The sequence below is a fragment of the Pezoporus occidentalis genome, unplaced genomic scaffold, assembly GCF_034315485.1.
Source record: "Pezoporus occidentalis ecotype Australia unplaced genomic scaffold, CSIRO_AGI_Poc_V1 ctg117, whole genome shotgun sequence".
Taxonomy (NCBI): Eukaryota; Metazoa; Chordata; class Aves; order Psittaciformes; family Psittacidae; genus Pezoporus; species Pezoporus occidentalis.
Window position 1 is genome coordinate 1,695,847 of NW_026912961.1, and position 17,820 is coordinate 1,713,666.

General features: G+C 40.5%; 1 protein-coding gene across 6 annotated transcripts in view; it reads right to left on the reverse strand.

The window, feature by feature from the left end:
- Window positions 1-17,820, reverse strand: part of NTRK2 (neurotrophic receptor tyrosine kinase 2) — a 212,624-nt gene that overhangs the window by 140,484 nt on the left and 54,320 nt on the right. For all 6 annotated transcript variants that reach the window (XM_062640442.1, XM_062640451.1, XM_062640460.1 and 3 more), the window contains exons 10-11: window positions 13,470-13,570; window positions 11,641-11,740 (exon numbers count right to left, since the gene is read on the reverse strand). In XM_062640442.1, the coding sequence (XP_062496426.1) occupies window positions 11,641-11,740; window positions 13,470-13,570 (201 nt within the window). The remainder of the gene's footprint in view (window positions 1-11,640; window positions 11,741-13,469; window positions 13,571-17,820) is intronic.

The window sequence follows — 17,820 nt, forward strand, 5'->3', positions numbered from 1 at the left end:
AATTCTCTTAGCACTCTGGCACCACAAGGGTACAACTATCAGCCCAGAGCTGCCAAAGGCAAAACCAGAGCTGGACTGCTGCTATAGAAGGAAGGTACAGGAAGGCAGAATAAGGCAATCTCATCCTTCTCCCAGGAATACCACCTCCTCACAGTTCAAATTTGGCACATCTGGGCCTGAACCATGCAACCGAACAGACATTGCCAGTCCCAGCTGGGGACTGTGACCTGAGCTCAGGAACTGTCCAAACACACCAAAGGGAAAAGCAGGGATTCCAAGCTTCTTTGTAGCCTCAGGATAGTATGGTCCAACAGCCTGGAAGCGTAAGTGCTCCTCACTTTCTCTGTTGGTTTGCTACCACACTCCTCTTGTCTGTGCCATGTGGCTTGTAGCATATTCTGTGTGAAAGACCCAGGCACAGGCTGCCTTGCCAAGGAGTGAAAGGAAGAATGTTTCCTCTGGTTCTTCTGCTCTCATGCTAGATCACCTGGTGAATTGGTGGATTGCACCCTATATCAGCTAAAAGAAATTCCAAACTATTCTTTTGTTAAAATAAAGCTATGTGTACATATTTTAAACCTTTTTTTTTTTCCAAAGCAACAGGGTGCTTCAGAGACAGACAAGGAAATTTTCCCTTGCCAGTCTTCTTTTGTGCAGCAGGCGTAGAATGCAACAGCCACGTTGGTCCAACCAAATTAAGATCTATCAACCTGCCTCTGACAAAGGTCAAAAGCATCTGCCAAAAGCATCTGCCTGAGGGATCATGCAAACACAAAGCAAGCACATAGTCACACTTACCCAGAATACTTTGCTGTTCAGATTTCATGTGTGAAAGGCAATGCTTTCATGCTGCGTTAATAACTGTATTGCTCAAACTCACAGCCTCTGAGCAGGGAACAGGCCTTGTGCCATTCACCTGGCTCACAACCCGAACCCACAAGGCACCTGAGGTTTACTGTGCCACCAGCAAGTTGCATGACTTCGGGTGGCAGCAGAAAAACCTGCATTACTGGAGCATGCAGGGAGAGGCCTTTGTAAGAGCAGCTGCAATGCAGAAGCTTCAGGCATCATGAGAACCAGTTACAAAACCTGCTTAGCTGGCAAGCTGGCAGTCAGAAGCACAGAAGAGAAATTTAGCAGCAGGGATTATCTACTCCTCTCCAAAGTAACTGAGGGCTGTGAGAGCTCACAGAAAACCTCCAAGAGGATGTGAATGGGCAGAAATATTTAACTGGGTGGCAGCCACAAGCAGAATTTCACTGCTGGTTTTAACTTCATCCTTGAGCAACTAGAGTGTGAGAGACATTTAACAAATGAGCAACTGCAACAGAGACAGCTGAAGACCTAGAACATGGCTGTTCTTAGTATATAACCCCTGTCTGCCTTAGCAAATAGACAGATAATAGTGCAGCCCTTGAGGTAGTTGAAGGGAACATTACAATGGCAGTCTCCAAAAAAGTTACAGGACATCAAGAAAACCTGTTTCAGAAACTATTGTAGGAAAAGGAACATTTCTCTCCATTTCTGCTGTTGCATATTCCTATGAATCACAGAAATGCAACTTCTTGAAAGTGCACAAATGTGGAATCCCTTCAGTAACAAATGTTCCAGCTGCAGCCACCAGCTCCTGTGCCTGAGAGCAGGTGAAGCAAAGGGTTAGTGTTATTCAATTCACTGCTTTTTAAGGGGAGTTTCTCTCCAAGTTTGAGAGACCGTCTTCTGACCAGGAACAAAGTTAAAACTTCTCCTGCTTTACAGGGCCATACAGGGTATGCCTGCTTGTTGGCGCTGGCCCTGTCAAATGTGGAGGCAAATCCATGAACACAGACACTCCTCAGAGGGGTTACAAATGAACTCCTCTGGGTTACAGACATCCTGGCAGATTATGTACTTGGGGAGGGGAAGGTGTGAAAAAAATATAAAAAAAGACCCATTCATTCCAATAAAACAATCTTATTTGAACTTTTGCCCAGAACTTAAATAAAACACTTAAAAAAAAAGTGTTCCTTTTTTTTCCAAAGCAGCTTGGCTACCTTTTGTCTCAATTTTTCTTAATTCCTGTGAACTTTTGTACTTCCTCAGTTCTTCCTAAGCATCAATAGCATTGCTACAACAATGGCTTTACAGCACTTCTTATCCTGAAAGAAGAAACACCATGAACCTGGCAAAAAAATCCAGAGGCTTTTTCCAAATATTCAGATCCAAGAAGTGTAATGCCATGAGACAGGACAAAGAAAACAATGGCATCTTAGGATGCATTAAAGAAAGCTGTGAAAAAAAAGTACTCCTGTGTGGTTTTGCAAAATCAGGCAAGAAGGAACAAGCAGTTTGCCTGATATGGGGAAAATTAAAATAATCATCAGAAAATTCTAAAAATCATATTCGATTTCCAAGCAGTTTTGTTTGTGGAACTTTTTTACATGCACACGTTTGTCTGGAGCATACTTAAACAAGTCTTCATTTTCTGTGATTCCGTTCATACTACTTTAAAAGACACAGCTCTGCTGCGGGAAGCAGAACAACAGCTATGAGGAGAGCTACAGCAGAGTGCTCTGTATCAGCTATGCCCTGAGCCCATGGTTAATCTTCCCATAATGAATGCTTTTAGAGCAATGAAACAAAAAAAAGGCACTCCAACTGTATTAAGATCTCAGCATCTGGTAACAGAATTGGTAAGTAGCTAATATGGTCAGGAATTTACAACCAGAAATTTATGAAACACAGTGATTGTATTATCTATTATTCAGGGCAAGCACAGGGTTTGTCTCAAATTCAGGGGGAGAAAAAAAAAAAAGTTAAAAAAAAGGAGCCATTAACAGAAATCAAATGGAATGAAACACATAAAATCCAACAAGTATTTTAAAAGAAGTGGAGCAAAGTCCTAAGCAGCAGATCCTTGTAATCTGCAGTGGTGCTATTCAACTGATATTCACATACCTGAGCCAAATAATTTCTCTGAAAAAGATGTGAAAAAGATGTCCCTGTACTGTAAATAGTATGCAGTCTCCTGTAACCTTTCAGCATTTCCCTGTCCTCACAATTAAGCTGGTATTCAAAAGCCACACGGCTCAGAAAGTGTCATCATCCACATGACACTTTCACTTACCCCTTTTATGCTCCTCTGTAGTGTGAGTCAACATGCCCAGAGACAAGACAAGAAGCAAGGGCACAAACTGAAATGAAACTTTAAGTATAGGGCAAAAAAAACCAAAACAGCTGTACTGTAAAGGTGATTGAACACTGGCACACATTGCCCAGGGAGATTGTGGAGTCTCCATCCTCAGAGATATTAAATCCTAGCAGGCCATAGCCCTGAGCAACCTGCAGTAGCTTGCCCTGCTTTAGGCAGGAGGTCAGACTAGACACCCACAGCACCTGCCAGCCTCTGCTGTTCTCTAAAAGCTGGACCAGCCTTCAGGAGCAGCCTCTAACAGAACCTCTGCTGGTGACTGTTTCCATATTGGCCTTTTTCCTAAATGAAGGTCATAGAATCATAAAACCAGCTAGGTTGGAAAAGACCCATACAATGGGTTTCACCTCTACCAGGGATACCATCTATTTATCTACTATTCATGTTCCCACCTATGGTGTTCAAGAACTGCTTGATTTTTAGGATCTTGTTTTCTAGCAGCATCTAGTTTTAGCATTTCCTCAAATGGTGATCACAGCCAAGCACTTTGCAGTAAATGCTGCTTAAAGCATTGGCAATTGGGTTCACACAAAAAAAAAAATAAAAAAAGAAGATAGATAGATACATAGACAGATAGACAGCCAGACAGCCAGATGATAGATAAATGGAAAGATAGATGGACAGATGGTGGATAGACAGCTAGACAGCCAGATAGATAGATAGACAAACAGACGATAGATGATTAGATAGATAGATAGATAGATAGATAGATAGATAGATAGATAGATAGATAGATTAGATAGATAGATTAGAGAGAGAGAGAGAGAGAGATAGGCTGGCTTTGATATTCTTTTGTTCCTTTTCTTTCTTATTCACTCCACTCATCAGAATATTTCTAACATCTTTGTGCCAGATCTCACTCTGAATACAGGTAAACAATTAATTACTATGTTCACCTTCTCTCCCACTTTCCATTCTCTTGTGCTTGTATTTCCTCCTATGTCCAGTCTCACTAGTCTCTAAATTCCATGAGCTAAATTACTCTTTGCATGTAAGAAACTAAGAGAAAAACTGGGCTTTGTACAAGAAAGACTTATGAAGCAAATGTGGATGTAGACTCAACACAGAGTTAGTGTCTGCAGTTTAGACCTTTAAGACTGACTCTTCTGTTCTAACACTACCTTGATCTAGGAGCTGTGCTATTCCTGTGAGCCTTGGCCCATGTCAAGGTAGAGCTGTAGCAACTATGATTTTCTGCTCTCCTCAATTCCACTGTATCCATTATCAGTCTTATTTCTCTTTAGTATTTTTCTGGTTTGTCTCTGCTGTCCTCTACCCAGCATCGCCCTAGTTCTCCAGTTCTTCTCACTTCACACATGCCACATGCATGTACACTCTTTCATCCAATCTTGTATACATCTATTTTTTGGGGCAAATGGAGAAGAGGAAAGCTAGAAATGCCTAAAAGTATGTTTTGATAGGGTGACATGGCCCCAGAAGAATGCTTTAAGAGGCATTTATTTTCTTTATTAGAACACAAGAGAATGGTGGCATAAATATTTCAAGATGTTTGTAAAATCCTTTACACAAAACTACTTTCACAGATCAGTTCAAAAGAACTTTCATTCTTGAAGAACTTACGGCAATTTAATACATACCAAGGTACTTAGAAGCATTAAAACTCTATTTTCCAAATGTTCATGTGGTAAGTAAATATTACTGCCCCTATTATACAAGTGATGCACTTCAGATATTCAGTTTGTATGATCTGCCCATGACTGCAGGGACCAGAATGCCATTGTCAAACAATAAAAATAGCTTCTCGAGTGTAGTTCAGATGAGCAATATCATCATTGCCTTTACATGTCTATTCACTAAAAATACTGTGGATTTGAGCATGTTCATTTTTTTTCTACATCTTACCTTACAACACTGACTCACATGAATTAATCTCTCTTTTATATTCTGCTCATTGACTAAATAATGAAATGTTCTAAAGACATTAAAGTATTGACGCCTACAGAACCGGCATTTGGGTAGGTACAACACAGCACAAAATCACTTCTATAGGTACAAATGGAAACTCAAAAAGTTCACGATTTCAAAGACTTGATGAAGGTCAAGTAGTAAGTATACTCCCAAGCTACAAACTGATCTTCTTAATTACCTGGCAAACACGGTAAAATTGTCCAGGAGGCCCTTGCTACAAGCTTATTGGAGACCAATTTGAAAATTAGATCATACCTGTCAAACTGCAGGTCTTTGCTGAAGATGCAAAGTTTTTAGTTTGTACTTTGTTTAGAATTAAAAGGAGTAAAAGCTTCTCTATTCTAAACTCTTCTACTCTCACTGCATTTCATTCTTTTCCTAGTCTATAGCAACCCAGTTGCTAAAGAAAGACATGTTATAACACAGGAGTTATTAATAAAAGGAACAGCTCTCAAACCATTTGCTTCTAAACTCTCCAAAATCTGGACTCTTCAATCACCAATGTGAATGAAGTAGGGTTTGTTTTGAAGCCTCTTGCAATCACCCACTCTCCAACATGGAGTCAAGTAAAATGCATTAAAGCAGAGAATAAAATTACCATTTGCTATAAGCTTACAGACAAGTAAGACAGAAAAGATTTTTCCTGCTGTCCCTAAAGTTATATCAAAAAGAGTGTGCAAAAGGTCACTTTCAGGCAGAATGGTAAAGCACTCCACTCTTAGCTGGACAGAGCTGTATTTAATCAGTCATTAAATACGTTAATATGATTTCTTGGTAAATGACAAAGTCATCACAGATGCATTGTATCAGAATGACAGTATTCCTTCATAAGAGGCTCTTATCATGCAGTTGTACAGTATTTCACGCCCAAACTAAAACACCGTAAGACAACTGAGAAACATGCTGCAACTGAAAACAAGTTCCAAGTTGACCTTTCCAGTACTGTCTTTTGGACCAAAGCTGAAAATGTAACAAGAGTTTACAAGCAAAAACAATATAGTGAATGACACACAGAGAACAAAAAATACTCCTCGAGTGTGCTCCTGTTGGGATAATCAATGCTGTTAATTAGAAAGATTTCAAAGAAGTTCATGGCCCAGCACAAAAGTTACAGAAATCACTTGACAGATAAAGCTACCAATAAGTAGGAGAAAATACGCTGTTTTAACTTTGGCAGGCAAAGTTAACATCCAGGGATGTGTTCATAACATTTTTATTCAGCTTGGTGAAAGAACACAGCATCCTGACTGGTAGTTCAAACTTTAAACTTGCACTCAAAAATAGCTAGCAAGTCTTGAAGGAAAGGTAGTATTTTGGGTGTCTGTCCTAAAAGGAACAGTTTTCTTTATTAAATCAACTCATATGATCCCATTACCGGATCAGAGAAAGACAAGTTTCTGTACCCTAAACTGCATAGACTTGAAAGACCAAGAAAGGGGTGAAGTTTTCGTAGTCAGGACTTATGTTCAGATCTTGTAGTAGTTCTGAGAGCAGTCAAGGAAGAAGAAGCATCTTTCAAAGCGTGACATCAAAGCCCAGAGGCATGAGAAGATAGCTGACACTGCCTAAGTAGAATGGGAATTTCAGACTGGTTCTTCCCTTATCTTTGCACTACTGTAAGCACTGCAAGCTCAAAGTACTGATAGAAACTTCATATAAACATTCTTAAAACCCCTCTCGCCCCAAAGGGATTAAGTATACATATGTTTCCCCCTACTTCTGTCAGATTGTATTTATTAACTTCCTAAAAGACAGGACAGGCTGCTTTGGGGAAGAGTGGGTTCTCTGTCCCTTATGATTTTGGTAAAACCTGCAGAAACTTCATTTATCTCTACTGTAAAGCAGCTGTGATAAAACTCTTGTCTGTAACCACCCACTTCAAGCTTTCCTAGCAAACAAAGAAAACCAAGGATATTTCCTTGTTGATGGAATGGGGACACCCTGTGCTAAAATTTACTACTGTTCAAATCAACAAAAATGTTTTCACCCTTTTAACTGAATTACACTATCTCAAACTTTATCCACTCATTTGTGTTCCACCAGTTTCCTCCATATTTACATTCACGCTTAGTGGCATGCTGCCATAGTAATGTTTGGGAACTGCATATTGGGTTGGTTATGCTGCAACTAGTTGTTTATTTACATTTATTTTTCAACATGGTATGTAGAATAAAACAGGACTAGAACTATTCTTCCACAAATCCTCACAAGCCTTCCCCTCTATTCCAGTTCCTTTTTTTATTTTTTAGTTTCATAGACGGGTTGGATGGAGTCAGAAATACATAGAAAATGGTAAGCGCTGTCTTAGCAGCCTTCAGTGAATTCCCACCATAAGCACTTTCACAACCATCAGGAAGCAAGCAAGCCAAGGTGTTTCGTAAGAACAACCCGCAAATCTTAATGAATACATTTAAGAGATTAACTTAAAAAAGCTTTCATCATTTATGCTGCAGCATCTTGCAAGGGTCTAAAAACCTCACCTCTAGATTCAAGCAACCAAATTCAGCTTTTCACACTAAGCTGTTACTAACAGACCCTTTATGAGAAGGTATTTAACATGTATGCAAGCGGAGAAATAGAAGTATTTGTCAGTTACTCTGATAAATTTTGCAATGGAAGTCTGGAAGTCTAGCACAACATGAGAGTTTATGCACAGCGTAGAAAGAACAGTATTGGGTTTTTTTTTACTAAACCTATTTTAAGTCTCTTCTAACACAGATTACAGACCGGTTTGTACTAACACTGTTCCTGAGTTTAATCATCAGAACCTATTTCCCCTAGCTCTAGAAGACAGTGAAAAGAAGCAAGACAAAAATTAAAACAATTGCCTTGTACAGCGCAACCCAACTTCAACCAGAATACAGAACACTACAAAATGTTTTCTTTTTGTTACTGGTAGCGAAGGAGTGTTTTGCTTGTCCTCTTTACCTGCAAAACCACTCTAATACTACACTCTGGAAAAGTAACTGAGTGAAATTAACATCTCCCAAGTTGTTCCCTTATTTTAGATGTAAAAAATAAACTGAGAAGCCAAAAGATAGGGTAAGTTACTTTTATACAGTTCTTCAACAGATCTTGGTAAGAGACTGATTGGTATTGCCAGAGTACTTGAAGCTTCCAGAAGACCTTGTGCTCCCTATGCCATAAACTGGACTTTTTTCTGTTCAGTACAGTAATGGAAAGAAGACAACAGGGGCTGTGAGCTCTGTGATACTCTCTGTGGCTCTTCAGCGTGTGCAGTGCCTCCAGGTACAGGCAACTGCGACACAGCATAGCTCAGACACAACCGCCAATTCCACATCTCTTTCTGGGGACACTATCACAATTAGTCCCACACTTCAACCATGCTCAGGTGCTTCAAGCACAGAATGACTCAGCAAGGACACAGTCTAATGCCCAGGGAAAAGATGGGATAAGACAAAATTTAAAACTATGAGACATAAAACAAGGTCTTCTAGAAGCTGCAGATGCCTACTTTAAACCCAAATGGGGTGAAAATTTCATACCTTATATAAGGACATTTCCTATAGGACACACAGTGCTGATAGCCTATTTAAACATTTCTTTTTCTGACTTTCAGTGGAGCATGTAAACATACAGATTTACATGAAAAATACCATTGAGTACCAGTTTGACTGCTCTAGTTACCAAGTCACTATTTTGGTTTTTTTTCTCCAAACTGCTCACTGAGGAAGGGTGGGGAGATGTTTAATGACAGGGCATCTCAGGTGACTGCTGTGTTTCCACAAGGTAACAAAAAAGTGAAGCACAGCTTTTTGTGCATTTCTGCCTGATGTAGCTCAGGAAGCTTCTTATGAATGAAAAATGTTCATCAGTATTTTGGAGATTTGAAAAGAAGATTGTTTTCATCTTGTTTTATAAATATTTTCAATGGCAATCTAGATATTTTACTTCTTCCCACATCCCTACTAAGACTGTTTATTAAACCAACTCTGATACAATACCTGTATGCTTACCTGGGACTAATTTTGCTGTCACTGAATTCAATGGCAAATGACTTATGGAGTTCACAGGTAGCTGGCTTGATCCTTTGATTCAGAATTTCCAAGATACACATTTAAGTGTATTGTACTGATCTATGCTGACTGCAAAAAAAATTCTCTTCACCTTTGCTTTATTTTCTTCATGCTTAAATACCCTAGGTTTTTTATTTTCATTTATGAATTCTCAACACGTAGTTATGCTGCAAGCGTTTCAGAGCAGGCAACATTTTATTATTAATATGGGTATTACATATCGATCTGGTGTTCTAATCACTGGCCTTTAAACACTGCTTTAATATAAATTCAGTAATACTGATGACGATAAACGAAGAGAGTGTTTGAAGTCTGAAGCTCAGGGTGAATGCAAACTTTGGAGAAGTTTGAGGGTCACTTCAGGGAAACCTAAGGGTCTCTCCTTTCAAGAGTTATTTGTAGTTCACAGAGACATTTCATCATATCACACATACCATGACTTTGACTAGTTTTTGAAGGAGTGTACCTGAAATAGGAACTCATTTTACTGATCTTCCTAACCATCACAGATCGAATGTAAAGAATTAAATAAATAACATATACGAGGTTGTTGCCTTTTCATAATTTCATGTAGTCCTTGCTACATGGATAATTCTGCAGCAAAAAACTACTGAGGTCAAATTTACTGATAGAATAGAATAGTTAGGGTTGGAAAAGAACTTAAGATCATCAAATTCCAACCCCCCCTCCCATGGGCAGGGACACTTCATGCTAAACCATCTCACCCAAGGCTCTCTCCACCCTGGCCTTGAACTCCTTGAACTGTAGTTCTATCACTACAGTTTCTAATGAATAGTCCCTCCCCAGCATCCTTATAGGCCCCCTTCAGATAGATACTGAAAGGCTGCTATGAGGTCTCCATGCAGCATTCTCTTCTCCAGCCTGAAGAGCCTGGATCAGGCAAGGGAATTACTTTTATGAAAAAGTTATACCTGAAGATGCTGAAAAACAATCACCATGTAGGGAGCTTCCTCGAAGGTAACTTCACGTTACCATACAAAATGCAACTTTGCGCGTTCTCCCACGGGGTAGAATATGTTTCCTAGTTCCTTCAGTAATGTTGTATTGAAATATTTAATGCAAAATTTTAAAAACCTAACAAGCATTCAGCTTTAAAGAGCTAACATCAGACATTTCTCAACATTGATCTCATTTAGCTTCCCCCTACTTTAGCTCTCTAAATGCAATTCAGGAAACTTCAGACACAGAATTTACACTGAACTTCTGTTCAGTAGCAGAACATATTTTTATCGTCTTTGACCAAAATTCTGCAGTTCTATCCTGCTGGCTCCATTTCACTATTTAGGATATTTCACAATGAATGTCCTCTTCCAATGCCACCCCAAGGAGCAGAGACTATGCCATATCAGAAGGAGGTGAGAGGAAAGGTTACCATCCCAGCAAGCTAATCTGCACCAACTGCATTTCTGCTCTGCACAGATCTCATTTGTTCCAGGATCTATTCTCTAACTAAAATACAGAAACACAAAATATACAAAATATTCAACAGACATCTCTGAAAAGAGCATTTGTCAAGAGCAAGTAAGGGTTACCAAAATATTCATACATGTGGTACTATGTCATCAGGACAGCTGAGAGGAAGGACATGCATTTAACAGGAGCCTACCAAAAACTTACTTACCACTCTCCCCACAAATACATCTTAAGTGCAAAAGCTTATCTCATTGAGCACACAGCAAAGAACCTTCTAGTCCTCCCACCAAGACAGCAAGTGTGGGGGGATGTTCCTTTTTTTATTTTTTAAGTACAATTTCACCCACATTGACAGACTCAGACTGATGATACTATTAAAATAATTCAGTAATGGAGTTGTTGCAGGTACCTCTGTGTCACACATACCTCCATCTGTCTGTAAAATAAATAAATTAATAAATGGGAGGGCTTAGTCTTCCTCCTTCCACAGGAACATGAGCACTTGCCACTCGCTCCAACTGCTACTTCCCAAGGTATAAAGAGAAGCTCAGGAAAATGCATCTGTCAGAAAGCACCAGTATGACAGGATCCACTGCAAATGCACCTTCTGCTCCTGCCATTGTTTCCCCTTGAATCTATAATCTTAACATGACGTGGTAGTATGGTCTGAAGTACCTCTTACATGCAGCACAGATTCTCATCAAACTATTGTAATCAAACTCATATCAGTATAGATTTCATTTCTTATCTTCTTACATACCTACACTGATTCAAGTAATATTTTGCTGCAGGAAGTGTCCCAGGGAGCTTTGCAGCAGAAGGGAGAGAAATGGGATTTCTCATAATAAAAAAAAAGCAAAGCAGAAGAGTTTGATCCAAAATTCTACACTCTGCCTTATATATGCCTCTGCCCTTACTTACCTGATGAATAAACACTAAGTACAATGGCACATATCTAGTTATTTTGACTGCTGTCTAGTGCAGAAACCTATAGTATCAGCCCATACAACCCATAACAGTTCTGGAAGGTATAAAAAGAACCCTGCTTACCTTTCATCCCAAACTTAGAGTGTCTTCCAAACTTCAGAATAATGAGCATTATTACTAAGCCCGTGCACACCAGTGCTGCAATTCCCACCACGACATACACCTAAAAGAGGGCACAAACAGATTTGGCTTGTTTTGTTTTCATGATCGACCTTCAAAGACATTCAGCATGCATTCAGATTAACCCAGTTAGGTAACGAGATTTGTTTCAACTGGAAAACATTTGCACTTAGGTCAAAAAGTACAGAAAACTTCCACTTGTTGAGTTTCCTTCTACCCTGCAGAGAGCACAGATTCAGACACATCTGAGAACAAGGCTTTTAACATCCTACACATTCAAAATAGGTGGGAGGAAGTGCCCATCACCCCTTTCCATTCCAGCAGACTGGGATGTAACAAAAGCACTTGGGGACAAAATAAATTTAATATAAGGGTGGTTGAACACCAGCACAGCCCACAGTGGCTGTGGAGTCTCCATCCCTGGAGATATCAAAGCCAGAGTGGACACAGCCCTGAGCAACCATGCTGGACCTGTTTTAAGAAGAAGGCACTGGACCAGATGATTTCACTTCCAACCTCAGACATGCAATGATTCTATTATCCAATGAGGAAAGATTGCCTGGGATCCTCCCAAAGTTTTAGCAGAGTGTCCCAACTGAAAGTCTGCTCTCTGGTTCACAAACACACACGTGCTCCACTGCCTGCTGCTTTACAGAGTCACTGATGCAGGAATGCTGCAGTATCAGCCAGCAGGTATGCTGCAGTATCAGCCAGGCTAGCTGCCCATTACTGGTTTTCAACAATTCAGTATTGAAGAGCGTGAGAGGCAACGATACAAAGAAGAGGCCCACCAATTCAGCTACCTATACTAAAATCTACTGCAAATTATCAGATGAAAAACCTACATAGAATTATAGAATGGTTAAGGTGGGAAAGGACCTTAAGATCATCTAGTTCCAACCCCCCTGCCATGGGCAGGGACATCTCACACTAAACCATCTCACCCAAGGCTTCGTCCAACCTGGCCTTGAACACTACCAGGGATGGAGCACTCACAGCTTCCTTGGGCAACCCATTCCAGTGCCTCACCACCCTAATAGGAAAGAACTTCTTCCTTGTATCCAATTTAAACTTCCCCTGTTTAAGTTTTAACCCTTTATCCCTTGTCCTATCACTACAGTTTCTAATGAAGAGTCCCTCCCCAGCAACCTTATAGGCTCTTTTCAGATATTGAAAGGCTCCTATGAGGTCTCCATGCAGCATGAAATCATATCTCTAAAGCATACAATTATAATTTGAGAGTTCATTGCAGCACATCCTCTCTATAAGGAGAAGCTGACTCCAGGACGGAATTCAAAGAGCGATCTTAAAATTTACCTTGGATGTCTTTGTTTTATAAATAAAAAGTTGTTCTTCTTGGCTAAAATTAGAAGAAAAGTCTTAGGCTAAAAAATTACAGTTAGTTGTTTTGAAAAGCAGGACACAAAATAACTAGCAATTTTACTTGTACTGAAAAGTGATTCACTCTTCCAAAAAACATGGGGAGGACAACAGCGGGAGCATTGATTTTCTTTTTGCCCTTTTTTTCCTGAGTTTTGATCACAGAACAGTAATAGCTGTGGTGTTCTGGTAGCTCAGGGTCTTATTACAATCTCTGCAGTTTTGTGAATTGTATAGCCAGAAAGTCTGCCAAGATTACAGATCAGGAAACAATGTATATACTTACAGTGATGCTATCGTCATTGTCTTTGTTGGAAACATCCGTAGAAGTTATTTGATTACTGTTATTTGTGGTGTCTCCAAGATCATCAGGAAACAATGTATATACTTACAGTGATGCTATCTTCATTGTCTTTGTTGGAAACATCCGTAGAAGTTATTTGATTACTGTTATTTGTGGTGTCTCCAAGATCATTAGGCGTGGTTTCATACTCTTAGGAAGGAAAAAAGGTTGCTTTTATAATTTTGTAACCTTAGAGGGGAAAGGTTTGTCTTTATTATTTCTGCCCTCTAAGATGGTAAGGCCACTGACGACTTTCAGGGCTCTAAGCTCTTTTGAAACAATACGTAATTGCTAATGTAGCTGGAACATTTGGGGGGGGGGGTATTCCTGTAACAGATAGATAATCAAACAAATGTGTTGGGACAGATTTGAAAAGAGAAGCCATCTATGCCATAATTTGTACCTCTACTGGAAAAACTAGAGTTAAATAAGAACTCCGTCCATTTTTATGGATGCTATTTTTATGTGCTTCTGACTTTGCATTAAAAATGAAAGACTGCCCTCTACAATGAACTTCTCCAGCCTTGTATTCAGCCAAATATAGGACAGTCTTAGAAATTAGCTTGGACACTTTTGTTTAGCTGTGAAGAACTTGGCAGATGGGTTTGTAGCTACTTTTATTACTATCAAATGTAAAATGGCTGGTTTTCTTCATTTAAAAAATAATTAAAAATACTGTTGTGTGCACAGAGGTTACAGGAGCACCATAAACCATCATAAAAGTAAACATTTAAAAAATTAAGTGAGATAGTATGAAGAAATTTGATTAATTTGATTTATCCAAATAATTCCACGGATAGATCTGCAGGGTTGAATACAGAACTATTCTATAAAAAGAATGAACATGGCTGAATTATTTATTATTATTTAAAAATGAAACACACATAACTATAGTCCATGATTTACTGTGAAAATTATTCATATGAGATAAAAAGAATTAAATAGTATACTATGAACTTAGAGAAACATGCATTAAAATAATATTAAAAATTCATATATTTTATGATTACATCTGGAAAAATACATAATGTTCCAGTTTTATCACTGCAATGTGTGCAGGTGAAAGTAACAAACAGAGGCTATAACTGCATCTACAAAAAAATGCACCTGCAGCACTGTAACTTATATTTGCAATTAACTGCATATTTCTTTACACTTTCAATTAAAATCGGTGCCATAAGCCTACAGTTTAACTATGGATCTAAACAGGCAGAGTGCAGAGGCATAGCTCTCACTACCTACAGAGTCAGGAACTGTTCCAACCACAGAGATGCTGCTGAGCAAGTGCAGGAAGAGCCCACACCTCAGAGGGTTTACCTTCTTCAGCTCCCAAGGCCAGTTTGGACAGCTCAGCTGGCAATGCTAGCAGTAAGTTGCACTGGGCTTTTGATCTTCATGCATGCATGAACACATTTGCTTTCTGCAAAGCACTTGGCAGACTGCAGATTTTTTGGTATATGAAGAAGCTACACAGCTACCTTTGGCTCCAATTCTACAGTCAGTACAGTCAGGTAGTTTATTTTGGCTCTATACCATGCCTGCTGAAGGACAGGACTCTTTCAAGCCAAAATACATATTAAGTATACAAAGGTTTCATGAGAAACCAAATTTAACTTCCTGGTCTTTTACCATTTCAATTCTTCGACTCAGCACTGCATCTCTACGCCTGTATCATCCTATGAGGCAAAGTTGTAACAGTGGCAAGAGGCAAATGCATAGCACTCCTTAGTCTGGGCAGCACAAACCTGTCCTGCATGGGTCCCCTGCATAAGTAGCCTGGACATTTGAACAAGGTGCTGTGCAGACCATCCACCACTGTGACTGCAGGTTGTGCCATAGCAGTGACTTTTGCTTCATTCATTTTCAGGGAGAGCCTGCTTTGTAACAAGTACCTCAGCTTACAAGCTTTGGCTTCCTTTACAATTAGCTGGGACAAGCTTCACAAATACAGTTTTGACCAACCCTATACTAATTGTATTTAAAAGATCACTATAGAAAACAAGTATTTAGAGCCTTTACTGCTCTGGCTCTGTAATACAAACTTTGAAGAGGGACATTTTTTGCTCTTAATTTTACCTGTAAATATGGCAGTGGGCAAAAGCAGATGCTATTTGCAATTCTATTTATGCTCATGTCTGTACTAAAGTACTGGAAATCACACCTGATAGACTAATGAGAACTAAGCAGAGTGGTTCATCCCTGGTCTGTGAATCCTCTGAATGCACTTTTAATCAAAATGGGCAAGAGCTAAAGTAGGCCACGCTGGTACACTGGTGCATTGCCGTTCCCCTTTGTATAACTGTGAAGTGCTCGCATTTGAACTGGTGCCAGATCTTCAAAGCCGCTTGAAATGAGTGAGCCAGGCAAGGAAAATATATGCAACAGCTATTCAGCCAAAACCAGCTATTCTGGGTTAAACAAATGCCTGTTCATTTCACTATGAAATCCTGACATAGATACTGAGCACTCTGATACAGTCAGTCATGCCTCTTGACTCATGCTATGTGGGACTAGTATTGTTTCAGGGGCAGGTTCTCCAGTGCTGCATACCTCATGCAGCCACCTGTGGCTATACCAACTGCGGGGAATCGCAGCTGAGGCTGTGCAGTATTTGGCAGCCATTTCACAAAGGCACATGGTGGCTGGGATACAGACAAGTGCAGAGTCACAGCAGCACTGGGGGGTCACTCTGCACAGTCCTCTGTGGGGATGGCTGATATGGGGCATGTGGTCTCTCTCATGTTCACTATCACCTTAGAAGAAGTAGCATGGCACAAAGATGTGAGCTCAGAGATAAAGAAGCTGGCTTGGCACCTGATTTCCTGCTCAGCCCCACATGAGTCACTTAATTTCTCTGTTACTTCCCAGATGGTGCCAAGACAGCCTTCACTCTGCCTGTTCCAAGAGGTGCCGCAGAGGTGAGCTGGAGGCATTAGCAAGTGCGCCGCAGGCAATGCCCCGTGCAGGCAGCACTCCCACCACACATGGAGTATAGGACTCTGATGGTCAATTCTCAAGGAACAGACCCTACCTAGCTAATGAAACTTTGCTCCACACAAAGGAGTACTCGAGCCTGGGGTCCCTGGCCCTCCATTGCCTCTGTCTCCATCTCCTCACAGCCTGGCCCTGCCTCGCTATGCCCCACTTGCAGGCCCATGGCCTGGCCTCTACCCCAGAGCAGTGCCCAGTGCTGGGGCTGGGGCTGCCCTGGTGTCCCCTGGCTGCCCTGCTCCTGGCTGGGGTGGTGGGACAGCCCCGGCTGCCAGGCCCTGCTGTGATGGACCCCCATGGGGAGCCCCGTCCCTGTGGCACCCCACCACTTGTGGGGAATCACCTTGCAGCTCCCATTAACTTTACTGGTAGCCAACAGACTGACACACAACTAGTCCCAAGGCCCAGCAGAATCAAACCCTCTGCTGCTGCCTTTACCCTTTACACTAGGCACATTCACAACATGATTAGCATGGGGCTCTGAAAATGCATTTTAGAAGGAAGACTGCAGGTGGGGTCAGGGGGTGTGTGTGCTTTAAATCCCCCTTCCTACATAATCCAAGTTGTGGGTAAACTGGTTAGCACAGAGAGGTCTGAAAAGTGCTCAGTCTCTGGAGGGGGGGCACATCCCAGGGGTCCCATTGACAACCATGCAGGCAGTGGTTCTCCAAAGTACAGTAGTTCCTACACCTTCCAGCCAGCCTTATTCATTCAGCTCACTATCTGGACTTTTGAATTTGGAGTAATCAGGGAAACACTCTGGACTATGAAGTGTTTCTCAAAGCAAGCACTGAGTCACTGAAACAAAGATCAAAGACGGCAGTTTCAAACAGCAGAAAGAAAAGCCAAGAATAAAAAGGAAGGCTGCCTTCATCAGGATTAGGTCTTGCAGGCTGAGATCCGCTAGCACAACTCAAAGTGTGCATCTTAGCAGAAACCTACCCAAGTCAATTGAAACACAGCACTGACATGGTTGAACCCATACCCAGGCATCAGGACCTTGGAAAAGAGCTCAAATTCAAAATCTTCGCGAATATATAATAAACACATGTAAGAAACTGTGTAAACAGTCACCACCTTCACTCCCCCCAGAAAAAACAAAAAAAAGAATTTGGAAAAAGAGGGAGGGGAAAATATCCTTTAGTATTTCTAAGCACTTAAAACCAAATTGATGCTTCAATTGCACATTTGCTAAAGTTTAATGATGTGGAATGGAATCAAAGCAATAACATTTAGATCAGCTTAAGGAAACTTGAGTCATGGGCCATTTCATCCATATAAAAAGTACACCAAACAGAATCCAGCTTCTACTGGAAGTTAAAGGATGTTTTTGAGTATGTTGGTTAGGACTTTCCTACTCACCAGAAATATACCAGCAGTATTATGCTTTTCAATCTGCAGCCTCTATT